Source organism: Tauraco erythrolophus, chromosome 8 (genome assembly GCF_009769465.1).
Source record: "Tauraco erythrolophus isolate bTauEry1 chromosome 8, bTauEry1.pri, whole genome shotgun sequence".
Taxonomy (NCBI): domain Eukaryota; kingdom Metazoa; phylum Chordata; class Aves; order Musophagiformes; family Musophagidae; genus Tauraco; species Tauraco erythrolophus.
Window position 1 is genome coordinate 20,674,501 of NC_141472.1, and position 27,223 is coordinate 20,701,723.

The 27,223-nt window shown below is 36.1% G+C and overlaps 1 protein-coding gene across 2 annotated transcripts in view; it reads left to right on the forward strand.

The window, feature by feature from the left end:
• Positions 1–25,278, forward strand: part of OLA1 (Obg like ATPase 1) — a 104,666-nt gene extending 79,388 nt beyond the window's left edge. For both annotated transcript variants that reach the window (XM_086615542.1, XM_086615543.1), the window contains exons 8-11: positions 17,632–17,772; positions 18,454–18,550; positions 20,611–20,733; positions 24,770–25,278. In XM_086615542.1, the coding sequence (XP_086471668.1) occupies positions 17,632–17,772; positions 18,454–18,550; positions 20,611–20,733; positions 24,770–24,871 (463 nt within the window). In that variant the 3' untranslated portion in view covers positions 24,872–25,278. The remainder of the gene's footprint in view (positions 1–17,631; positions 17,773–18,453; positions 18,551–20,610; positions 20,734–24,769) is intronic.
• The last annotated feature ends 1,945 nt before the right edge of the window (positions 25,279–27,223 follow it).

A 27,223-nucleotide genomic window follows, 5' to 3' on the forward strand; every position in this document is an offset into this window, starting at 1 on the left:
ATGGCTTCACACTAAAACTAGAAAGTCCAACAATACCGATAATGTTTCTTTTTGAGAATATCATGAACTACAGCTCTAATATGATATTGATGTTAACGTAGTTTCTTCCTTGATAGTAAATGATCTAAGGTCATTTGACTTTTTTTTTCTTATTATGGAGAGTATTCAGGTGGGAAGCAAATGTACTTTAGGAAAAAAAGCTGCTGGCTGTTGAAATACAGAGTGAGCAGCACATGCTAGAATGAAGGTAGAAGGAAAGTCTTATGTGAAAAGACTTGCATATGATTAATTTTTTTTTTCCTTAGCGTTTTTGGTTGTAATCATGAAGTAGATCTAAAAATCTCTGTGTATGTGATTGGATACTTTGCCAAGGAATGGGAAGAAAATAAAATATTTTTCAGGTAAATTTCACGTACCTTAAGGTTAAGAAGGTAATGATCTTATTTACTGTTTTTTTTGAATGTTTTTTTTTTTTGTAATTCAAGAAGCTGCTGTAATACAGTTTTTTGGTTTTAGTGATTCAGTAAAGTTAAAATGTATTTATTAAACCAGATGGGAATGATCAATGTGAATCAGTCTGTCTGCACTTTCATTCTCTACTAAAGTAACTTAAGTATAAACATAGTTACTTATGAAGAAAAATGAATTTGGATGCTGAAATGCCTTTTTTCCCCCGTTTTTTAATCATCTGTAAGTTTGGGGTTTATGAGGAGAGAGAACATGGCATGAGAGGTATAGGTCCTCCAGAAATGAGGATCCACAGAGGGTGGTATTAAGTAGGCAATAAGCATTACAGTGGTGATCTTTACAGAAAAAGCTAATCCTGCAAAAAGCCTAAAACCCAAGCTAAACTAAAACTCTGAACAGCCTGCTCCCACCCAGAAAGAAACAAAAAGTAAATCCCACAAACAACATCCCCCCTCCTCTGGTAGTGCGAACGAGACAAACTTAGGTCTGTTCTTAAATTTAAGTCCTTCCATCCTCTTTGATCACCCTCAAGGCTTCTGTGTTCTCTTACTGGGCTTGAGGAGTTGCTCCGTCAGGATTCAGAGCTGCTGCCAGAGGCGGACCTTTGAGCAAGAGCAGGCAGGGCTGGCTGTAAGGCTGTGGCTCTCGAGCTGAGCCGGTGACCATAGCAGCAGTGTCCTTAATTTTCTGTTCTATTGTTGATCCTTCATGAGAGGAGACTACAAGACACTGTGCAAACTGTATACTGTTTGTTCTCATCGTTGCCACTTGCCTCTGTTCCACGTTTTTATGCCTGTTTTCCAGTTTATGCCAACCTAAATGGTAACAAGCAGAACTTCATATTGCAGAGCCCAACAGACACTTTTTAAGAAATTATTTTCAGTGATTACATATAGTGTTTGGTTCACGGTAAAGAATGCAGAAATATTTTCTGTTTTCCACTAGCAAGCAGGAGCTACAGGAGAAGAGATATATATTCTCTTGTTCTATTTTGTCTTTTGATTGAGGAAGACAAAAGAAGTAAAGGGGTATACATATTGTAAGATTGATTTCCCCTTCTTTTTTTAAATCTTGAGATTAATTATAATGAAATTCATGTACAAATTGCAGAAAACATTTGCTATATATCCTTTTTATGATATATACTGTGTTTCATACTCTGTAGTTACTCCAGTTCTCAACTACAGTAGACATACAGAAGAACAGAAAAAACGTTGACTGTTACAAAGTTTTGTTTGAGCTTTTTAAACTGAGTGATTAGCAGAAATAATGACCCTGTCAGCCTTAATCACATTAAAATGTGGTTAACATCATTTAATTTTTTCCACTTAATATGCGAAAATTTCCAGTAGATTTGCAGTGAAGGCCATTGAAATTCCATTAGAACAAGAATAAAAATTTCAGGCATCATTTATTCAGAGAGGGAATAAAGGTCTTGACTGAAAACTGCTGAATCTTTCTATTAGGGAAACTATGAATCATTGCATTGAGCAGTACCTTCAGCTTCTATAGTACTGATCTGAGTTGCTTCTAAATGAATGGAATGTATTTGTAGTGTGGTGCTTTTCTGAACATTGCAGCATCTACGTTTTGCACAAATTCAGTAAATGCTTTCGCTGTAAAGGATTATGCCGTAGTATTTTAAAACTGCTGTAGAGCTGGGGAAATACTTCTAGTTTAGGCATCTCATCACTGTGGAGTTCCGTACTTTGCATTAATTTTATTCAAACATTAAAAAATGTGTCCTCTTTCTGGCTGATGTATAGTTTTGGTTTCTTAGTGGTAAATAGCAAAATGAGGGCATCTGCAGCTAGAGTATTGAACCATGTCAAGTCTCCTGTGCTCTTGGCATTTCTTGTTGCATGCTCCACAGGTATGTACCAAAAGTACAACATACAATAATTATATGAATGTGCTAGAGAAACTATCAACTGCATCTTTTTCTGAGAGAAATTTCTCTTTCCAGGAAAGATGCAATGTTTGTTAGCTTTACCATGTTTCAGTCTGCTCTATTTAGGTTCTCGTTTTTGTCCTTTGCCTGTGTAAAGAGAAAATTTCATCTGATAAGTGGAGGCACTAGAAGTACAACTCTTTGTTCTGTGCTTTTCTAGACTCTGCTGAAGGACTTGTATTGAATATTTATTTAAAACAAATATTATTATTACGAATATAATACATTTATTGTATTTTTTTTTGTGTCTCTGGTACTTAAGGAACTCTACAGTGGATTGGGATTGTGGTTTTTTTTGTTTTGTGTTTTTTTAAATTGATATTTTCTTCCTGAGCCTAGTTCATTTCAGCCTATTACATAATTACTTTGTCCTCTTTCCAGTAGGAAAAAATCATTAAAATGCACTGAATTTGTGCAGAACACAAGTTTTAAAATTTCAGTGTTTGTATGATTTATTTTTTAAAGAAAATGTAAGGAAGTGCAGCAGTTAAGTGTTTGATGTAGTGCTAGATACTGTGAAATACACAGCGGCTAAGGAATTTTTCTTTGAAATAGCTGTTACTAAACTTAAGAAGTTAAGTTAAACTTAAGTTTGGAAGCATTTTGCTAAAGAGCTGTTGGACCAGGATGAAAAGCTTTGAAGACTGGAGAATGATACTGGGAAAAGAAACCAGCATGAGCAACAGAAGGCGAAGAACTGTCAGAGGGAATGAGAAAGGGGCTGTATTTTGTGAAGAAGGGTCAGATGGGACTGTACTCAATAGATTTTTCTCCTTACAAAGCATGAAATTCAGAGGTGCTATGTCTTTTTGTTTCTCTGCTCTTAGCAAGTATCTGTGACATCTGATAGCAGAATGCCTTCCCTCTTTCCAGCTTCTAGTCTGTTGAGAGGCGAATACTCACTGAAGCTCCATTAGCTCAAAGATGGGTTTATATAATGGGTGTGTAACGAGTACGTTCAGTTTAGAATTTAGCGTGTTTATTGGTTGCCTTTTTAGAAATTGGAAATTATGTACAGCTATATTAAATGTCTTAGTGTTGTAACGGGAAACACTTCGAAGTCAGAAAATGTCAGAATGAAGGTTGCTAATGCATTTCAGAATCCTTGTCCTGCCCCAAAGGGCTGTTGGCTCATGGGTGTACCAAACGGCTCCCTTTCCTTTACAGCCAACCTAGTCTTGCTCCGTGCAAGGGACTAGCTTGCTCTTGAGGATGCAGTAGGGTTGGGTAGGATAGGAGACTTCTGATGAAGGGATTCTCTTCATCTGGAGCAAAACTTGATAGTGACGTGGAACTGGAGGAGGACAAGGGATGGCTTTATGTTAAAGGCATTTTACATGCCTGGAGATTTGGTGATGGAGAGCTGGGGTTTACTTCCGTCGCTTTTAGATTTCTCTTTGTGATTCCAAGTAAGAAAATACCATTAAAATTTTCACACATTTTTAAATAATCAAGTTCTTAATTGTCTTCATTTGACCAATTAGGATAATGAAGTCCATCATTCTCATTAGTGCTATTTTAAAAATGTGTATCTTGCCCGAATTTTGAAATTACTTACCGGCAAGCTGTGATGCAAGTATTGCAGCCACCTCTTCTGCCTTGCCTGTGCTCTTCTCATGAGTGGTACTGTTAATTATACATGGTATTACGGGCTGCTTCTGACTTTTATTACATTTTATTTTGGAAGAGCAGAACTCATGAAGTCCACTTTTCCAAGAGGCTGAATATTAAAGTCTAGTTTTCCAAGAGTTTGAGTCTCATTTCCTTGCAATAGTAATTCCTAATTTATACTCATTCTTGAAAAAGCAGTGACATGGTGCACTGAACAGCAGGTAGCATCATGTTCTGTGGCTTGGGAGGACTTTCTGCATGATGAGCAGTCTGCCAGCCTGCTGCTGGTCAACTGGCTAGCTCCAGCCAAGTTGAATATGTGGTGGTTGAGTTCTTGGTGCGTTTTCCCCAGTGGAGGGATTGTTTTTTACAAAACGTTAAGGAACTTGACTTGTATGAGATTGAGACCTCTTTGTAGCCCTTTTGCATTTCTGCATAGCCTTTATGTATTTCTGAATTCACAAAGTGTAGTGTTTCCTTGTAACTATATGATAATCCCTAAATTACTATAATCCTTCCTCTGCATTCAGTACAGAACCAGTTATTGTTGGTAGCTACACAGTATAATGACTTTCATAAATTAATTAAGTTTTTTTTAACAGTAGCTGATTGTTTTGCACTTAGTATTGGGATGCTGTTCACAGAACCTTGCTGCTGCGTTGGGTTGAAAATGTTCTGCTAATTTCCAGCCTACGTTTTTCCATGGCTGGTTTATTTTATTGGTGGTTCTGGCAGCTTTGTCCTGTAGATTAAATAGTATCTTATCTAATTGGTGTTTACCTCCAGTATTTATTTAAAGCAGGCATTATCATTTTTCTCTGTCTCTGTCATTTACATGAGGTTCCCATTCCTCTGGTAATCTTAGACCTGTTCTCAATTTAGCTTACCACAGCTGCATGTGGCATCCACATGCTTTTGTGAATACCTTATGTGCAGATGTAATCCTTCCTTTCGTTTAACAGGATGCATTTCCAGTAGGATTTGTGGATTACGTTTGCCTTTTCCCTATTGCATTGTCTTGGTGGCTTAGAGTTGCTCTGAAGAAGACTAACCCATCATGATCTCCCTTCTATGTCACTTCCAATTGATGATGACGATGATGACTTTCCATGAGGAAAATGTCCCCTGCTCTTGTATCCAATGTAAACTTTGCATGCAACTAGTGTTTGTGTCGAGGTCATTAATGTATTTAAACAAGATCAGTCCTAAGTTTGACCCTTGTGAAACTCGATTAACGACATCCTGCAACACCAATTTGTTCTCCTGTTAACAGCTCCAGTGCATTACTCAGTATGTGGTCTGTACAAATCCACTTCCGCCTCTTCTCCAGCTGAATGAGTAGCTGCATACGCAGCACACTATCAAATATTTTATAGATGTATTTCTCCTGCATAGAAAATCATATGTCATATCAATGAGAGAATAAATTTATCAGGGCATGCCTTATTTTTTCTTTTAAACCAAATTACTTGTATTTGCCAAGGTTATTTTCTATGATCATTTCTTCTTTGATGCTGTCATTGCTCAACCAAACTAAGTCTAAAATAGCATTGTATCCGTTGATTAGGTGACTCTTTGGTGGAGAAATGTGTAGACTATCATGTCCCAGAATAACTGCCCACTGATTTTTCATTATTTTTCCTTTGGCTAGATCTGCTTTTAACCATATATTACTTACTAGGGCTCTTGCCTGCTGAGCAGGCCTTTTCCAAACTTAAATTCTATGGCACTTCTATAATAGCAGAAGAATCCGTTTGAGCATTAAAATAGGACTGATGCTTTTCATTGGTTATTGAAACTTTTCTTACAACTCGTGCTAAAAGAGTGTGAGTGATTGCTTTAAGCAAATAAACAGTGTTTCTAATGGTAAGAAAACATCTGGATGCAAGTTGAATAATTCACAACTTCACTATTGCTTCGGGTGTATGTATTGTTTTATGACTGGTGAAGTGTTTTCAACTTCTGTTTTGTATAGAAAGGATGAATATACAGAAAATAGAAATCATTTTATAGAGGCTGTTAGGAGTCTAGATTTTTTTTCTTTACTTTGGAGCTGATTAATGTGTTAAATTAATTTTTAATGACAATGCACATTTACATCTCAGGTTTCTTCTTTTTCAGTGTAACTGTAGATCAGACCACATTCCTTATAGTACATCCTGTGCATATTTGAACTACTTTGAAAAAGTGAAATGATGTGATGTTTAGCTACAGAGAAATGTCAAAAACAGTGCATTTATATGATATGAAAGATTTGCAAGCGCAAGCTAGCAATTGATAGTAATATTATAATTAGCTCTTTATACAGCCTGTTTTTTATTCATGAACATTTTCATTTATGTTGACAACTATCACGTATGCCACCACACATGGAGCTTTTCTTTACTCAGAAAAGACTGAACATGAATTAGTATGATTTTGGGCTTGTGTTCTGACTTTCTATCAAAAAATGGTTTCTGGGCTAAGTCATAAAAATTAAAGTAGCTTGCATTTTAGATTTGGCTTTTTGATCCTATTGTTGTTAGTGCTAGTGTGTGTGTAAAACATACCACAGAGTGCCATATCTTCAACATGGAATTTCTTTTCAGTTAAATAATTTTTTGTTATTAAAATTGCTGGAGGCGTTGAATGCATCCTAATTCCATAATCAATAAGAAAATGAAGATAGGTAAACTAGTAGTTTCATAATAAATTAAATTTTAGTTTTGTGTTTGCAAATAAAAATGTTTTGTACACACCCACCCACGGAATAAGAGTATTTATTTCTGACAGAAATTTACTTTGTCATTCCATTTTCAGCCATAAAAATCTTTGTGTGTAACAGATCCTTTACAGTCCATCAGATAAATGGAGCATAATTTTGGGCACTGATCCAGATACTTATTCCTGCTCCTGAAAAAAAAAAAAAATCAAAGTTAGTGTTCCCCTAGGACAAGTATGTTTTAGTCGATGATTCAGCTATTGTTAATTTTTTTTCATTTCACCATAGTTTAGACAGGTAAACAGACTGTGTCTGTAGAATTGAACCTTTTTTGTGACAGCTTTTCAAGTTAGTGAAGAGCATTTCATACAAGACATCTCTGCCCACTGGGAAAATCCCTAACTCATTTAGTGTTTTACTTGGACATGGACATGTTCATATGACAGTACAGTATATGCTGTTGTATTTATTAGACAGTATTTTGGGGAAATGTATCAGCAGGAGGTAACACTGTGACACACCACATAATTTTACGTAAGCAACTTAGGCACTTAAGGTCAGGGTTAGCTTCTAAAGCAGCCTATAAAAAGGGGAGAGGGAAGATGCAATAAGAAGAAAGTGAGAACAGGAGCCCTAATTGAAGTGCTCTGAATTGCCCTCGGAAGAGCCTCCTGCTTCATTAACTATACAGGGAACAGAGTGAGATTAGGTATCTAAATCAGATGTCTGAAATTAAACCTTGCATTCTTTCAGTTGCTGTAGTTTGAGTATTAACCATTCAACTAAACTCTTCCATTGCTATACTGAGAGCTTAGATGATATTCTTTCTTTAATAAATATCAAAATTAATTTCTGATTTATTGAGCAGAGTATTCCAGCCTAAGAACAAGTTTGATCTTTTCTATGTCAAAAAAAACCCCACAACTTAGTACAGCATCACCAGCTCCTATGATTCTTATTACTAGTCTCTTTAAAATTGTTTCTTAAAACATCACTTGCAGTATTGTGCGATCACAAAATGTTAGTACTTGGTCATAGTTGAAGGAGGTGGAGGGAATAAGCAGGGTGTATTATTTTAAATCTAATGCTCTTATTGTGGTAATGTTTAACTCTTGCAATTTTAATATTTACATAGTTTTTAACAACTGATGGAAAGAGAGAGGGTGTTCATGTGAACTTGGTGGTCTCCAAAGGCTCTGCAGTTAAGATCATGCAGACTAGTTTTCAAGAAGTGAGGAAGGCGTATCTCGCTGTCGTGTGTGAGCAGGAGAGGATATTCCTGACCAGAACTGGGGGTGAATATGCTGACCCAGTTTGTTTAGGTTTCACCAAATTGTTGTGTGACATTAGTGAAAGCCAAAACTAATGCATGTTGTAGTCTTTATTTCTGTTACTCATTGCTGATTTTTAATTAGCACTAGTGGAGTATATTCCTAATTATTTTTTATAGTGTCTTATTTCAAGTGTTTTTGATATGTATTTGTCTCATTCACAGGAGTTTTATGTAGCTCATAGCTTTTGTTTGTGAGTACAGCCTTGTATTTGCTTGCATGCAAAGCAAATACATTAAAGAATCAAAGAATATAAATTTAAAATGGTGTTGTCCATTGTGCATTTCATGTAAAGTTTATTTTGTTAAGGCATCACGTGTTCTTTCGATCAAATATTCTATGTATGCATGGCTTGTAATTCCTTTTTATGGGATTACATTTTTGAGACTTTGCTATAATAGCATTGATATGAATTGTCCTTTTTTTTTTCTTGTCCAAGACCCTTAAAAATACAGTTTTCCATGTGACCTAAGAAGCCTTGTCAAGAGACAAAAGTTAAAATTATCATGCCATAATGTAAACCTGCCTATGGAATAGGGATTCTTTCCGCTGATCTGTAGCAGTAGCTCAATCATCATCATTTTGCACATAAGTCTTGTGACTGAGATTTGCTCCTTGTACTATAATTTATGAATGAGCATTAGTTAAATTATTTTGTTACAATTTTCAAGATAACCTTTCAAAACTTTGCGTTTTATAAATGGTAGCAGAAAGAATGACAAGATGTGACTTTCCAAAGGCATCTTTTCTGTCCAAAGTATATGTGCTACAAGTAGAGCTTGTTACACCTAAAACTATGAAATGTAGTGTGCATGATACGTTGCATTCTGCATTGTTAGGCGGTTTCATCAGTAGTTCAGTCTTGACTGCACTTGATCCTTGCTGACAGCAAGAGCCATGTCTTTTTTTTGAGTTAAGACAGAATTAATTTTCAGAATTGGCAGACCAAGGAGAACTGGAGACTGTAAGCCTTTCACATACCAGCAGGTGCTACAGCAGCAGTGTAGCACCGTTTTCATTATTGTTTAAGTCATAATTGGTTTTGATCACTTTAATGGGGATCATAATTTGAATAGAGAGATACTACTGAAGTCTTGAAAATTAAATCAGAAACAAATGTTTTAAAAAATGCATTTCAATATATTTATTCTTCATGAATGATGATTCTTACAAATGTCTAAAATAGGGTGACCTCGACTGACGTTTTGTTAGATGGAATTTGCTGTCTAAAGTACTGATAAAACTTTTGTTACTGGGAGCTCTATATAGATTAGCAGAAAAGGTCATTCTGGATTGTTTTACCTCTTTCTGTCTTGTCTTTCTACCATCTTAATATTTTTTAATTCAGACTTGGTTGTAGGTCATCAACTTGATTTTTGTACTATGTATGCTTTATTTCTCCTAGTTATGAAAGTATTTTGTCCATTAACTACTGTCTGTACTCGATTTACAGGTAATATCATGTTCTCTGGTATTATTTATTTCACAGTTCCAACACCTTGCAAACCCAAAACAGCTTAATAAGTTTCATGTCAGTTAAGCCAAATCTTTATATGAAATATGTTCAAAGAGTAGTCAGTACTTTAAATTTGTAAGTATAGTTTATGTCCTTACATGTTTTTAATATGCCATTAAACAGCAAATATCTCTGGGTAGCTTTCTAGACCAGATAAACTCAGAACTGTATACTACTACCATATGATGTTAGACAATTTCTTAAAAGAGTTCGATCTTGAGGGCATGAAGTGCTTTTATATGAATCTCCAGAATATTGCCTTGATATTTTTCCCCTGTCAACTAATACTGTTTTCTGCCTTGAAGAATCTATTTTTAAGTGGTCTCATATGGGACAATTTTTACTCAGGAGTCATGCCATTCAAGCATACAAGCATTCTGCAATAATAAACACCGAAATTCCTGATTGAACGTGGCTTCATGGCAGTGCTATTTTTTTGGATGGTAGGCTAACTTAAGACACTCCTGTCCACCTGTTCCTGCACCACCCTTTAGTTATGTTGGCAGTTGTAAGGATGCATGGGAAAGTGAATTGGTCCAGCTTAAAAGAAAAGGAGTGGGGAGGGAGCTTATGAAAGAAAGAAATTCTCCCTCCCAAAACTGCTTTTTGGCAGCTTATTTTTGTTGGTGAACAGCTTGAGTATGCTTGCTCCATGTGCGGCAGAAAATCATGTGTAACATCTGAATGGATAAGGAATGGTATCAGAATCTCATGTCCAGATTATGAAAATGTTTCTTTAGAATCTGGGATGCAACATGAACTAAAATAGTAGATGCAATATTGATCACCCCATCGAACAAATGATGTTGCAGAATTATAGGGCATTTAAGATAATGGCCGTGATAGAGATCAAGGCCCTGAAAAAACTTGCTTTGATACACATGAGGCAGAGAGTCTGGGATTACTTACATTTCAAAGGAGAATGTTAAGGAAAGTTATAAACCCATCTGTGATAAATGGCAAATGACAGTGTTGATCAGGAACTCCTATTCTTTTCTTGATACAGTGTCAGTTGAAGTTACAATGAAGTTAAAAAGTGTGAAAACCGGGTCTGGTAAAATTAAATACTTTATATACATAGTCTATCATAAGGTTCTTGAGATCGTGGAATGTGTCACAAGTTCCCAGAAATGTTGTGGTAAAGAATTTTAAGGACTATTCCACTGCACATTTCAAGGCTCAAGTCAATCTGTGTTGGAGGTGCGAGTGACGTCTAACGTGTGAGACAGCTTGTCTGCGTTGGTCACTTGAAGGGTTCATATGGATGCAGTGACTAAATACCAGAGAGGATACAGACATCGGACTCTAGGATGGCATTGAGGAACTTAAAGCATTCAGGATGCACAGGATGAATGAAGTGCTGAGTTCCTGAAGCTCTTGTCCTGAGAGGCTGAGAAGAGGCTCCTAGCCAGGGAGCAGCCCGGTGTGTGGAGGCGGTGCTTTTGTTCTGAAGTGTTACTAGAAAGTATTTGCAGGTGAGGGGTGGGGATTAGGAAAGGGCCTTTTGAAATCTCAAGATTGTTGTATTCCTCCTGACCATCTGGAAATAAAAAGATAAATTCATAAATGTCACTGATGATTTGAAATGGGATTGCCTAGGTCAGTAACAGGTGCTCCCAAACCTTCTGTAGATTTGTTGTCTTCATAAAAGGCAAGCTATATGGTGGGGAAGACAGTACATTTTTTTTCTTTAATATTTTCCTGTTTAGTCTTCCTTTCTCTTTAGGTAGTGCAAGAAGAAAGGGATACCCTAACAAAGGCAGGTAGTGATGAGAGTTACAGCACATTAATCTGTTACAGCAGAGTACCACCTGTGCTTTCTGCTTCCCGTTCTTTACTTCTTCCACTGACCTATTTTGTGATACAAAATTATTACGTATATTGGTTTAATAATTTTCACCATTCCATTCTTTGTTGATTATATAAATTTGGAAAGAAAGCTTACTGAGGCTGTAATATTTCTTATTTATATGAGAATTTATATACATCTATATGTACATATGATGCTGAGAACAGTGGGACCTGATCCTTGTGGAGTCTCTGCACGCTAACAGAACAGAAGGGAAGGACGTCACTTGTGAACTGTGTCACACTGTACTGGTGCTTGGGTAAATTAGATCTTCCTCTCCCATCCCACCAAATCAGCCAAACCCTTAGCAGAATGTAGGTACTCATAGTAGGGCATTTTGGGACCTGGCAAAAAAAAAAAAAAATATTGTTGTCTAATTTATCATTATTTTATATAATTTATGTATGACGTGTGAGGCTTCAAAAGGCAAAAGAGAGACTCAAAGAGGAAAGAAGAAACAAGACATTTTTAAGTCAATGAATTTTCCTTTAATTTCAAGAAAAATGCTGGAACAATTCAACTGTTTTTAATCACCTAGAAGCAAACCAATTGTCTTCACAAATTCATGTTGACTATTACTTGTCCAAATTGTCAGATGACTCTAATATTTTGTTTGTGATAAGCTTGATGGTCTTGCATATAGTGAAAAAATATATTTTACTACATATTGGGATTTTTATTAAGCCTTTAAATGTTTCAATGCCTTACAACATTCTCATAAAAAAGATGGGAAATACCAGCTAGATGGAAACTACTGGAAGTTGAGTGTGCAAGACTGGTTGGAAGATAACACACAGAGCATAGTTATCAGTGGTTCACTTTGCAAATAGAAGAATACCTCATTATGAGATCTGCTGAAGCAGCTGCTGGTTGAATACTGTTAATGTATTTCTATTAATGAGCTGAATGATGAGCATTCTTGTTAAATCTGTAGATGACCCCAAACCAGGTATGTATAGAACAAAATCAGAGTTTAGGAGCATCTCAGGAAATAGAAGAAATTGTTAGGAATAAAAGAGCTAGGGTGCAACTTCTGAGAAGGATTTTATGCAGGAAAAATCAACTATGCAAATATGGTATTAAGAATAGCTAGTCAAGCAGGGTCATACAATAAGTTATAAACTGAGCGTGAGATAATGTTGCAGTGTTGTCACAAAAAAGCAAATGCTATTCTGGGATTTATAAACAGGAGAATCACCTGAAAAATGTGTGAGTTAATCCTCTAGATACTTTAGTGCTTATAAGACGTTATTATTGAGAGCTCTGAGGAGTGCATTAGGTACTCCTGTGCTTCCAGGAACTTTTAAACCAGTTGGAGAGAGTCCAGAAAAAGGTTCAAAGTTAGAAGTAATACACAGCTTGCGAGGAAAACTCAAAATAATAAAGACCGACCTCAGTTTTTGGGTATGTAAAACCCTTCTGTAAAGAAAAGAGGGAGTTGTGTATTCCCAGTCCATAGTGTATAGGCTCAGTTAAACTAATGACTTTAAATTGAAATAAAGGTGGCTTGGGCTACACAAATGGAAAACTTTTCAATAGTGGCGAGCAAAGCACTAAACAGATTGAATTTGGAACGTTTAAAAAATGTGGGGTTGCTCAGAACTGCCAACGAGAAGAGCCTGTTGGAATTGCTTGGTCCTCTTTTTCTCACTCCTATCTGTAGATCTTTTTTTCAGTCTTTTGTATATTTTGATCACTTAGCTTGATTTTATCTCATTATCTGCATTTGTTTCTTTCCTTCTTGTGGTGCTGCCTAGTATTTTCTTCTTCACTGCCATGCTGTTCTGTTTCTGCCAATTTCCACTCATAGTTCAGGTGTAGAACAGGAAAACAATTATTTCTCTTCCATGAGTTAGATGGGGTTTTTTTTGGTCCTGCTTGTACAAAAGCCTACTTTCACAAATCACCTTTCTTCTCAGGGGTCGGTTTTTCAGATCATCTTGTCTTGCAGGTGTCCACTGAGCTTAAGTTCTCTCTGCAGCTTCTCTCTTCCATCGCTACTTCTGATTTTCATCTGAACTCTGTCTCTGTTCCCAGCTGGATCTCTCATGTGAAACTCTGTCAAATATCGATTTGTAGTTAATGTACATTTTGCAACTTTTGTACCTCTTTATTTTGGTTGTCTGCAGGTTTTGGTTTCTTCTGCCTCGGGAGCCATCACCGTTTTAAAGTGAAGGCACTCTCTTCTGCACAGCTCCCCTTTCTAGTGCTCTTTGCTTATTGGTTTTCTCACTGAGCACCCTAATTTTTAAACCTTTCTCCAAGGTCTGTATCTTGATTTAATATCAGGAGTTAACTCTGATAACTGTCCTAGTCTTTCTGCTTGTGAAGTCACTGGCTTAGTTCATTTACTTTTTCCTTATCAGGCTGATGCAAAGTTAAAAGCTGGAATGCCCTTAAACTATACCTTTGTCAAATTTTGGAATCTAGTAGTGGCAAGAAAACATCTTGGTTTTCACAGGTTTTCTGAGTTACTAGTAGATGTGCTGATGTGCTTTTGTCCTTCCTTGTTTCCTTATCCAGCCAACAGTAACAAAGTTAGGTGGAAGTGAGCATCTTAATTCCTGTTAGCCATTTTCTCTGGTCAGAATTTTGAGTGCTGCCTTCACTTGCAAGTTGTTCAAATCTGATTTTGTTCTTGTCTCAGTTTTGTTCTTGTGTCAGATTTTTACACACTTGTCTTTTTAATTAAGTTTTCAATTCAACTTTTATTTAAAATTTTCTTTTGCCATCACAGAATGAATGGTTGTCTCTTGGCTCTATATTTTTTCCAGAAAGGATATTTTGTCCATTTGTGGTGAATAGAATCAAATTTCAATTCAGGAGCCCTCTGCAGTTGCTGTTGGCACTCTCCTCCTCTCCACAGGGTCGCCTGGAGTGGAGAACCAAAGCACCTTGATAGGGGAAGGCTGTTGGATGTTCAGAAATGCTCTGAGAGATCCCTCACTGTTTTGCTAGAATAATAAGCATTTCTTCTTTCTGCTCTACATCTTATAATCAGAATTTAGTTTTAACTCTACCAATAACGGCATCTTTAGAAGCCTAATTAGGAAAGAGGATAGTTTTAATTGCCTGTAGTTTGTATGCTGTTTTCACGTAGTTTTCAGTTTACTTTGTCAAGAAGGGTTTTCATCTCGAGCACTTTCTCGTTTCTTAAAGTAGGTTCAACTGTTAATCATGGTCATTGGTTCTGCCAGTTCTGCTGGTTTGGTTTTTGTTTTGGTTTGGGTTTTTTTACTTTTAATGTTCTTACATTTTAATGTTTCGAGTTTTTTTTAACTGAGATTTTCTTAAGTGTTAATAGTCTTTTCTCTCAGCTTAAACCCCGATACTCGTCATCATTCATTATCAAGTACAGCATGAGATAATGGAGAAATACTCCAGGTTTTTCTTGTTTTAACAAAGGTCCAAATGAGTGTACTAATGCTGTGCTTTTACAGACATACTGCATTTCCATGGAAAAATTATGTGCTCAAATAAAACAGATTTTGACATTAATAGTTACCATTTGTTAAGAGAATTTTGTTCTGTTTAGCACACTTAGTTATCCCTAATAGGAAAGCAAACTTGCACTATTACTTTATTGGTTATTATTCAAGCATTTTTGCTTTGGGGAAAATTTCATTTAGAAATATATCAGCATTTATATTTGAGTATTTACTTTTTTTGTTGTTGTTTTCTTTATTTTGATCACCATTAGAGAAATTCCTTGCTAGTTTTTAGTAATTCCTGTGACATTGAGAGTCACAAAAGTGAAAGACTCGGGCAGAGAACCTGACTGTCTGTACAGAGTGGGATGTAGTACCTTATTCTTTCAGTGAGGCTGTAGCAGGTCTGATGTCAGTCACTTCAGAGACCTTTAGACCTCAGTGCTCATTTATTGCTAAAATGTACCAGCTCTGCTCCTGCATTATGAAGATCATCTGTCAACACTTTGAGATATTCTCCTTTGTTATTAAGCTTGTGATGCTCTACACTGTCAGGTTTTTTGCCAATTATAGTTAAGGTACAATGGTGTATTCACTGGATCAAAGTCTCACACTGGCGGTAGAGGAATGATTTGTAAGTCTTTATTCATCTGAATTGTACAATAGAATACCTGAGGAATGCAAATAATCCCTCTAAGGACTCAATAGAAAAGCTGTTAAAATGTCAGTCTAAGACTATTATTATTCTGAATTGGTGTTTTAGCCAAAGTAATTATTTCTTATCTTGTTGTTCCACAATAGTTCTTAGTTTATTAGTTACGATGACCATATTTACCAAACACAATTTGAATCCAATTTTCGACATTACTTTTATGCTTATTTCACTTTTTCGAGTTTGCATGTTTCATTCTGTCTTTCACTTGGTACGTTATTTAATTAGCCTAGAGACCAGTGTTAGATACTTTTTTAAACAAAATATAAAATAAATGTATGCACTGATGTTGAAGTACACTTATGAATAGCAGATCCATTTTTAGATCCATCTTTTGTAAAAGGTTGGCATTTATAAGCTCTGAACTTTGATACCCAGTTTGTAAGCCAAAATAAATTAGTTAACTACAAATGTCAGTTTTAGAAGTGCTGTTAAATGTCACATGTCTCATTCAGAAACGCACCTTAATTGTGATTTTCAGTTCAGATGTTTCTGAAGGCAATAGTGTTTCAGTATCAGTCCTGGATACCAGACTATATTTTCATTGGATAACTGGAGGAAAAAAAGATTAGTATAATGAGGATTGAAAGCCACTGATGGGGTATTTACATAAGTAAATGATAGAAGACCAGCCTTATATAACAAACGTGTGAAAACTGTTGAGTGAACTTTTATATTCTTTGTCCCATCTAAAACCCTACTCAGTGGGCCATGCACTTAATCTCATAATAGCTCTGATCCCCTGCTATTTTCTTTGACAAATGTGTGTTGATGAACTTGTGGTTCAGTTCATTTTTTTTTGAAGTGACGTTTGCATTGATTATTTAAAGGTTTGCAGGCCACAGTTTCAAAGCACTTTAGTATAATAGCAGTTAAAACCTTAGTCTAAATCTTGGAGATTAGCAGTACTAAGAAAAAGAACTCAGCAAGCATAAAACCCTGTGCTGTATGGTGGGTGCTTCAGGTCTGAAACATCTAAGGCACCCAAAGTACTGTGTTTTGTACTTTGTGTCTTAGTGTACAGGATGTATTCCCAGGGCTCTCGAGTTTTCTTGCTGAGCATACGGTTGTCGTTCTTACCGTTCACACCTGTCCAGAAATAGCGCCCTATAAATGACATTGAACTCCTTACAGGTAATTTATGAACGTCTCCCTTACATTTAAAAAAAATAGTATTTGCAGTCATGAGTGAATGTGATGCCTGTGTTTAAGGATTGTTTAAATATCAGCTATTGCTGCCAAGATTTTCTTAATTTTTAGTAGGATATTGAATGTTCAAACACTAGCACCTTAAATCTGCAGCTCTAAATTTGTAGTTTCATTCAACAACAAAAAAAAAAGTGTTAGAGGTACAGCAAACTGTTACTGATGCTGCCAGTTACTGAAGATGAAGAGAAATAAGAGATTGATTCTTTATTTAAAAATAATAGTAGTATAATATCTAGAAGCTTTGTCCTGAGGAGGTTGTAGAAAGGTGGGAGAAACTAATAGAAACACAGCCCTGTATTCATTAGCTATGGGATACTCCAGAATCAATAGCCAGAAAAAGCAGGGTGCTGCTTGCTATCTGGGAGTTTATAGAGTGTAGTATTCTTTTCTGACTGCTAGTATCAGCAGCCCTAGCCACTGAGATGCTTTTTTTTACAAAAAAAAAAAAAAAAAGTCAGAGGAAAAACTGAAGACTCAGTTTTTCCGCGTTTGATAAATATCACTCTTGGAAGTCTCAGAAAAATGTACGTCCACAGATCTACAAAGTTGTATTCAGTTAGCGTTTTAGATTGCAAGTATTTAACCTCCACCAAAAACCTAGTTATTGTCTCAAATCGTGCCTATTTCCGATAGATTAAATGCCAAACAGAAACCAAGAAACAGCGAAATGTTAATGGAGTACACCTGACGCAATTGCTGCCTGTTAATGCCTTGACCTTGGAAAGCAATACACAAAAAGATGGCATCATAAAACCGTGCAATTCTTATGAATATGTATGTGCTACTTGATAATAATGAATGTGGTACAGCCATGCATGCACTACAAGATAATGTTGTGCCCTTTGTTGTCTACAGGTTGATAAAAATTAAAGAGTGGGTGGACAAGCACGACCCGGGTGCTTTGGTCATTCCTTTTAGTGGGGCCTTGGAACTCAAGTTGCAAGATATGAGTGCTGAGGAGAAACAGAAGTATCTGGAAGAGAACATGACACAAAGGTTAATTAGCATTCATTTTCCCTACACTTTATTATCAACTATTTCCTTGCAGTAATTTAATTGCTTGCGCTGATAGAATAATAAATGACAGAGTAATTACCATTATAAAGAGAGAATCTTTTCCTTTCTTTACCATGAGACAGAGTGAAAAGATTTATTTTAAATTAAGTTTTTAACTGTCATCTGTCATCTCTGTACAGTGTTTTAATTATAACATAGGTATTAGTTATGTATATTTTTGAGATGGAATGATCACCAAAACTCTTTCGTCATCCATGAGGAACAGGGACGGTGGAGAAAATTTTGCCGTAATTTTTCTGAAGAACTGTAATAAATTGTTTCAATATTGAATTTCAGTCAAACAGTTATGCTTTTGTGACCTGGAGTCCTGAAAATTGCATGAGACCAGAAGTGCTGGCTGATAGAGTGATTTAAATTTACCCCGTATTTCTGTATCCTGCCGAATAAACAAATCAAAATACCATCTTTATGATGCTGCAGTAAAAAAGTAGTTCTTCTGAAGGGAGTTCAAAGAAAAAGGCTACTGTGATTATTGCTGAGCTTAAAAGTAGACCCAGTGTCTTCAAAATATGTGATGTCTTTCCATGTAAATTGATTACTTGGGGCATTTAGCTGTTTTATGTGTATATGTTGAATGAATTGGATTCATTTTTTTTTCAGTGCTTTAGCAAAGATCATTAAGGCTGGATATGCAGCACTCCAACTAGAATACTTTTTCACTGCAGGCCCAGATGAAGTGCGTGCATGGACCATCAGGGTAAGATTCATACTTATTCATCAGCTATATCCAGTTCCACACTATTGAATTCAGATTGATATCACTGACTTTGAAGTTTGTCATGGTGGCGGTTAGCTAGTCATTACAGATGAGGTTTTTGTCCAGGATAACTTTAATTATTTGTGAGCTGCTGAACAGTGAAAGTGGAGCTGCATTGATTGAGGCAGGTAACAATTGATTCTGCCTATTACATAGTCTGAATTTCTTCATCCTGTAGAATCTGTCTACCCTCCTCCTGTGGTCAGAGATAAGACGTACCAGTATTGTGCTTGCTTAATCTGTGTGACTGGGTTTGTCTGCAGTGAAATTGATGTTGCTTTTCATTTTGTATTCACTAAGTTTGTTTGGGTTGCGGGTGGTTCATTTCTCCTTTGCTTTGCTCGGATTACATTTTCGGCAATAAAAGCAATATAACATCATTATATTCCTCACAGATACACAGTTGGGCTCAAAACCCTAAAATCAGTGTGCAGTAATTCGGGTCTTTTCCGGATTTTAATATTTAGACCTAGTTTATTTTGGTGGTTTGTGTGTTTATCCAGGAACTTACGTAATGCCTAAAATTATATGATGTATTTTAAATATTGATGTAGAATAGTTACAGCCATAGAGATCGACTAATTTATTCCCAGAGGACAGTGAAAGCTGAGCTGTAGTGGTTTGCCTTTGAATGTAAATATGTTATAAAATGAAGACTAGTATTGAAAAATATTTTGAAATGCATATAGTTACAAACTATCTTAAAAATTACAAAAATGTCAACTTTTGGAAGTGCAAATCAGTCATTGAGCTTTTATGTTTTGCATCAGTGTATTTAGTGCTGTGCAGTGAATTTCCGTGCTGTATTTAATTTCGTTCAATTGAATTAATTTGTTTTCATTAATCAACATAATTTCCAGTAAATTTATATTTTTATTAATACTGCTACAGATGCTTGTGTATATGTTTTAGCACATTAAACTTATTTTCCTAAAGGTGCATTTATTTTTTTAGCCTTTTCATCTCATCTCCTTTTACATGGTAAAGTCCCTGAAATAGCTACCAAAATAATATAAAAGCAGAAGTTTTGTTGTTCTGATTTTTGCCACAGCTTATAAAGCACATTCTGAAGCTCCACTGTTTTCAGTAGGAGAAATGCTTGCTCTTTATTAGAAAATTTGAAAGCTGGTTTATCTTAAGACTGATTGTAAGTATCTTTGATTTAATGTGCAAAGATATTTAGTCAGGTAAGCATCAGTGAGTAGCCATATTAACCCAATACATCTTTTATTGTAAAAACTATGCTTTACACTGTCAGACTCCTTAGCACTTTAACATGCTTTATTAAGCAGCCTTTAGGTCACCATTATTTCTCAAATTTCTCTCCATGGTTGTATGTGCACAGAATGTATGTCCATGTAATTTAGGGCATGCAGTTATAATGCATTCTCCTCTGTTGCATAAACTTAAATTATCTTGCAATAGTTGCCTGTGAATTTTTATTTTTTAGTCATTCAATTGTTGACATTTTGGTAAGAATACTCATTTTGTTCTATATTGGACATAGTAAAATTATCCTGAAATAAAAATAAGCTAACATGTAGGGCTTGAGATCCATAAATCATTTTTGATTACAAATGTAGTTCGCCAATGAATATTACCATTTAATTGAAATGATTCGAATGTAAGTAAAAGTCTTGAGTAATTCAGATTTGAAAGTTATTTAAAAATCTTTATTTTCCTCACTTTCTGTGTGGAGAGCTAGGGATCGAAGTGAATCCTACAACAAAACACAATCATAGCTTCTAAAATCAATACTGCTGCTGATACCTATTAGGAAAAACAAAGCTGCCCTTCTTTAATATCAGTTGGTTTATCTGTGGCGAAGGCATCTATCTGTGTGTCCCAATATTGAGAATTACCCAGCTGTATGCCTGACATTTTAACTGATATGAAGCAAAGTTTCAGCAGATCCTGAAAGCATATCAAAAAGGAGAAACCTTTCCTGCAATCAATCTTCTTAAACGCAATTAATTTTCTTCGGATCTTTCCTTTGACAGAAAGGGACGAAAGCTCCTCAGGCAGCAGGGAAGATTCACACAGATTTTGAAAAGGGATTCATTATGGCTGAAGTAATGAAATATGAAGATTTTAAAGAAGGAGGTTCAGAAGCTGCTGTCAAGGTGAGCTCCCCATCTTTTTCTTCTCCCTTCCTCCATATGTGGCATTTTTCCATTTCAAGTCTATTTTTAACTGGGAAGAAATTCTTCATGCTAAGCGAATCTTAACAGTCACCTCTAGCAATAGACCAAAATCTATTTTCATCTTTTACTTAGGAAAGAATTCAAATGCACTGACTGACTGAACAGGAAAGCAACTATTTCAGTATCCAAGATACGACACTTTATGGACTAAATGTCAACATTAAGACCAAATGCTATGCAAAATTTTTTTCTGTTTACATGTTAGTGTTCAGAATTTAGTGAGCTTTAAAATTAACTTGTTTTTGAAAAATCAAATTTTTAAGATGCGATAGCAGATTTTTGAATACTCTCTAAAAGGAAATACAAGAAACAAAAAAATCTGTTTCTTCTAATAATGTGTCATCTTGTTTTGAGTTTGTAGTGAAGGTATTACAAATGTTAGATGCGAACGGTTGACAAAGTAGTGTATTATAAAATGTACCCTTTTTTCCCAGTGGATTCCACTTCTAGAGTCTGATAGGCATAGTTAGAATCTTAAAATTTACCATTTCAGTACTTAGTTGAATTGCCCTTGGATGTCTTACTCAAAAGTGCCGTACCTTACTTTGATTGCTCATGGTACCAGTAATAGTTGTGTGTAGTCCACGAAAATATGTTACCATAGGTGACATTTCCTAGCTACTGTCCACTGAACAGGCAGTGCAGATATTTAATGAAAAACTTTTTTCTTGAGCTCACGCTTCTTTGTAGTGACACTTCTATTAAGAAGAGTTTCATCTGCTTTCTCAACACTAGAGGGCAGAGACTGATTGGGTGCCCAAAGTTGTGCCCTTCTTACAGCTGACAAATTATGTCTGATTTGAAGTTATTAAATATGAAATGAACTTGTACGTGGCAAATAAATGTCATGAGAAAAGCTGTTCTTCTCTGTGTTGCTATTGGATTATTTCCGCCTTCTTTAAGCAGAGAAACGTCCCTTTATTTCATGCACATTTGATTTCTCGTTTGGCATATTTGATGTTTTATTAAGATTTGTATTTTATAAAATTGCAATGACAAAGCATGGTAGTTTGATTTAGTCAATCTCAGTATTTGAAGGTTCCGACACACTATAATGTGTTAAAGAATTTAAAAGGTTCAGCTTTATTGTTTGCTATTTGATAGCTTGAAAGGTATGCAAAACTATGATTTCAGATTCAGCTTATTCTCAGTGGTATCACTAAGGAAGATCATACTGAGCAGCGGGACTTTAATAGGTTTGTTTGAACCCCAGGAAGTGAGGGAAAAAAATCCCAGTATAATTGGTTCGTTGCGGCATGTGAACTGCCTTATGAAAAGGGAAGTAGAGTTGTAGCTGTAAAGTGAAACCACAGCTATAAATAAATCTTATATTCTGCAGTCAGAAACCACTTCATGTAACAGATTCAAATTTTGCCAGCAACAGATTTTGGTGCTCAAACCTGAATGTTTTCCCTGAGAACCTGCATCAGTTAATACCTGTTAAATTAACCTATAAGTATTTCACTTGTGTATTTTTATTCGCTTTTCACAATGTGAGATTCTAAACATCAAGCTTCCATGTCCAAATTATATTTAATGATTAAATGTTTATTGTTTTGAAGTATCTGTAAAGCAAGCATATTTGCGTTTGTTACTCAGTTTTCAAATCAAGGTTAGAAAAAAAGCCTTGCTCTTGGAAAAATATGTTATATTACTCCAGTCTTTTCTAATTTGCATTTAATACAATGTTTCATGCCATACACAATACTAATTACTTTTATATTGCTGGTAAATTTCAAAATTAAATTTGGGAGCTTTTAGGAGTCAGCTGAAATAACAGTGGTAATGGGAGTTGCTTGCTTTGTATGTTATCAAGTTGATCGATTTTTAAGTTTGATTTTGTGTGTGTCTAACACCAGTACAGCATAACTAATTTAATGCCAGTGCTGTGAACTATACACTGAATGGCTCTGTGTGGGCTTTGTAGTCTACAGGGATATCACATTATTAGCAATCATATCTGCTTAGGCAAAGCTGGCTTCTACAGATGGCTGCTTTCAAGTGCAAATGAACTGGTTAGACGTGTCTTGTTTAATACATACTCAAGATTCACAAATGGTATTGATTTTTTCAACCAGTGTTTCTGATAGCAATGGAAATGGATTAAATGGTCTCTAGAGAATTTAAAGGAACACTGTCACTTTTAATTAACTGTAAACTGGTAACAAAAATACATAAACTCGCATTTATGTGTCAAAATGTATTTGATTAAAGAAGTCTATGCCACTTTGACAGTGTGCAATAGTTCACTAAAAAAACCCCACATTGTTACTTTGTGGAGGTCAGTTTTTTCTACAAATATTTGTGAGTAATAAACGTATTCGACTCTAAAATGTCTCTGTACCTGTGCCTGCAGCTTACGCTTGCTGATGATTTTTACAGCACTGTTTTATTAGTGTTTATGCCATCAATTAGTCTAATTAATCTTGACTATGAGCGTTATTGGGATCTTCAAAGGAAAGAGCTACTAAGTCTACTTGAAAGTAAACCTTTTATAGTCTAAACAGATTTCCGGGGGAGGGGGGGAATATAAAAATGTTTGCAAAGTACTATTTTTTATTTATCGATAGTGTCATATGGGATAAGGTCAGTTACTGTTGCACTGTGTATTTTTTGTCGAGGCTATTTTATCTGCAGTTTTCTGTAGGCTAGCATCACTGGTGACAATATTTAAATAAGGAACGACAGCAACAAGGTTATCGAGCGTCTGAATTCCTAGACAGCAATATGGGGAAATGCATTGCTTTACAGAGCAGGTTTTGTGAAAGAAAGGTGTCTAAGTTAACTATGTACCATTAATCGGATCTGTCCTACTGCAACTAAGGTCATTAGTTAACAGCTTTCCTGTCATGGGATCTTAGCATGCCACCACTGTGATAGTGTCATTGAGAATAATGGCACAGTGAGGTCTTGCATGGAAGCACTTTCTCCTGCAAGAGAAAACTTCAAAACAGGAATGGTTATTGAACTAAAGCAGAAGCTCTCAACTTTTCCATATTGTAGATCACTTTTCAAGATAAATGCTTCTGCAGACCACCTCCCGCCCAGTCTGTCAGTCCTAACGCCACAGCTTCTCTGTAGCCTCTCCAATACCAAGTTTAATTACGACAAGATAAAGATAGAAAAATATAATAATAAATTCTAATGCAGAGAGTACTGATATTGAATAGATTCCTTGCCTATTTTCTGCTCTCCTCAAGTATGGCATTTTCATAACGAATTTCCTTTTCATGTCTTTGGTCTATATGCCTTCTTCTGTATCCTGGTTTCACAGCCTATCTGCTCTTATATCTGCCCTTCTGAAGCAAATATCTTCTAAAGGAAATTTCTAACAGAAAAAACGAGCCCGTATTTTGTGCTCCTCAGTCCTTCATCATCTGGGCACAAGCAGACAAGAGAGCCCCGCTCGAAGCACGTACTGTTGTGACTTTTGCATAGTGCTCCGATCTTTAGTTTTGACAGTACTTGCTTGTCCTTCGCTGGAGCCGCTTGAAGTAGTTCATACACCAGTTTAATTGCCATGAGGCAAACTGTTGCCGGTCGCCCTTTCTGGCAATACCGTTTTAGATTCCTGCCACCAGTGTTTGCCATCTGCAGGTTTTTCAGTTAAAGAAAAAGAAAGTCTGAAAGCTGGGGGGGAGGGGAGGAAAAAAAAAAAAAAAAAAATTTTAGTGTCCTTTATCTTAAGACTTTCCAGGGTTTACAGATTGACCAGTATGTAACGCAGATGGCATTTAAGCACCGCCATTTCAATGGAGGTTGAATTCTTTTTCTATATATTTTATATGTATGTAAAACGAAAATGATGTCAAACGGGGAGTATTGTGTCTGTCAACCTCTGAAGCTGCAGTAGTACCATTTCTTTACCAAAATGTATTTAAATAATTGCAATTTGAAAATACTATAAAACGTTTAATGAAATAACCCATTTTCCTTTCGTCTGTCCTATTTACAGGCTGCTGGAAAATACAGACAACAAGGCAGAAATTACATAGTGGAGGATGGAGATATTATCTTCTTTAAATTTAATACACCTCAACAACCCAAGAAGAAATGAATATCAGATGTTGTTCATTGCTCAGAAATAAACTGTGCTGCTTCAAAAAGCATATGAATTTTTATTTAGGACGGAAAATCTGGAAACAAAAAGCATACAGTTTCTACCTAGGGAACTTACCCTCCCCCCAGTGAAATTATTCTTGTTTGTTTTGAATTAAAATATGGCACCTCCAGCGAACATGCAAGTTCACTAAATGTGAACAGCTTTGCATTTCAAACGATTAAGACCCTACTCCAAATTGTAGAAGCTTTTCAGGAACCGTATTACTCTCATGATACTTCATTAATCTCCATCATGTATGCCAAGCCTGACACGTTTGACAGTGAGGACAATGTGGCTTGCTCCTTTTTGAATCTACAGATAATGCATGTTTTACAGTACTCCAGATGTCTACACTCAATAAAACATTTGACAAAACCAGCCTTGGTGTGTTTGGGGATGTCTGTATTGACTGACTGTGGTGTGCTGAATGCGATACGGCACCTGGTGGATGCTGATTACAGAATTTTAAGACGTGTATGATACAGTAACTGGCAGTGTGGGGCAGCTGCAATTGTATCTCGAAAGTGAGTCTTTCATGGGAATCAGAAGATTAGGATGCCAATGATTTGTCTCAGAAAAGTTAATGAATTTGTAGATGGACGTTCACTGAAAGATGATAGTAAGGATAATAAGAACGATGCAGCGTAAATTTTTTTTACTGAAGAGAGGAAATATATTTGAAAAATCATGTTGTCTTTGAGACTGAAGCTTTTTTGTTCAAGTAATTAAAAAAAAATTATTTCATTCTTGACTTGGAAGTGTTCAATTCTGGAGGCTGGAGCAGTGGTGCCTGATGTTGTCTGTTGTCCTCTCAGGTCTGGTTTTCAGGCCAGCGGAGGTTGACACAGATAACGTTGTGAAGGAAGAGGTCACACTGTGCCGGATAGGCAAATCATTCCACTGAAATAAGACTGCAGATGTGAGTACTTTTTTGTCCCTTTAGCCATGAGGGAGAGCTAGTCTCCTTGGGTAACACAGGAGAAAAAATTGTTGGCAAAAATACAGCCAAGTTTGTACTTTTAAAGCAAGCTGTAGAATTGCCCTTGCTTTGCAGTATGTTTAATGTATTTAAAACAGTCTGAGTTTTTCTCAAGTGCCTGTGGTTTCAGCTACAGATTCAGTGGGGTCAGGGATGGGAGAGATGCTGATGTTACCTGCGGCTTGTTGCTGTGCCAGACCTCTCGTGTGGCCATGAGAAATTTGCTTGCTATAAACTTTGAAACAGCAACTTATCACTGGCTACCCTCCCCTCTGTGTTTTTGAGACTGGGGAGTGCTGGTCATATCCTGCTCAGAGGCTTCCCTTGAGATGCCACCTTTGAGCTTCATCAGTCATTTCTGAAAGAGTAAGACATGGGGCAGGCAGAGCCACGAGGCTCATTGTTGAAAAGTTGGCATCATGCCTTTAATTGCACTGAGGAGAAAGAGGGAGGGCAAATGACTTCAATACGTAGTTGTTGATTTTGTTTTAAAGAGCATCTCCTTTTTTCGTGGTGGCAGGAGGGGGAAGAGGATTGTAAAGCAGGGAAATTAGGTCTTCAGATGTTTTGGAACCCTTGAAATTCTCTTTTGTATCGTCTCCCTGGTGCAGCTAGTATTTGTTCTTGATGTTATTTTGATGTTACATAATTGAGAAAAGATTAGGACCACCCAATTCTTGTGTTAAAAGTAAAATCCAAAAGAAAGCAGAGCCCACCTGTTTCTCTTGGAAGTCAGCAAGGTGCTTGTAACAGAGAAGGGCTCGTGCTGGGTTTTAGACGCGATGAAAGGTGGGCAAGAAGTGGAGCGTATGTGTTGGTGAAAGAGAAGTAACCACTCTGCTGCACTGATACCCGCTGAAACGTGTTCTCTTGTCCTGTCTGAAATTCATTCTGGATTCCAAAATATTCCCATGCTCCCTAATTATTACATATTGGCAAAGAAGTTGTTAGAATGGACAGCACAGTGAAGGAATTGCTTTGTATTTTTGCATCTCTTAGTTGCATTTAGTAAGCCGTATTTGTTTAGATTTGAATGTGTTTACTTCACGATACCTCCCTATTCTAAAAACAAAAATAATTAAAAATTTAACAAAGCTGTTCTTGATAGACGGGGGGTTTGAAGTTATTACAATATTCTGAACATAGAAAATGAACTTAAAATATTTGCCACATCTTCTTTAAAAATATATATTCTATAATGTTTTATGTTTCAGCTTATTAACTTGCATGAATATTTTATCTCTTCAGCAGTTTTAACTAATGTTCTTTTAACCACTGAAGCTAATCAATTATTCCAGAATAAAACCAAGTTTTATTAAAAGAAAGAA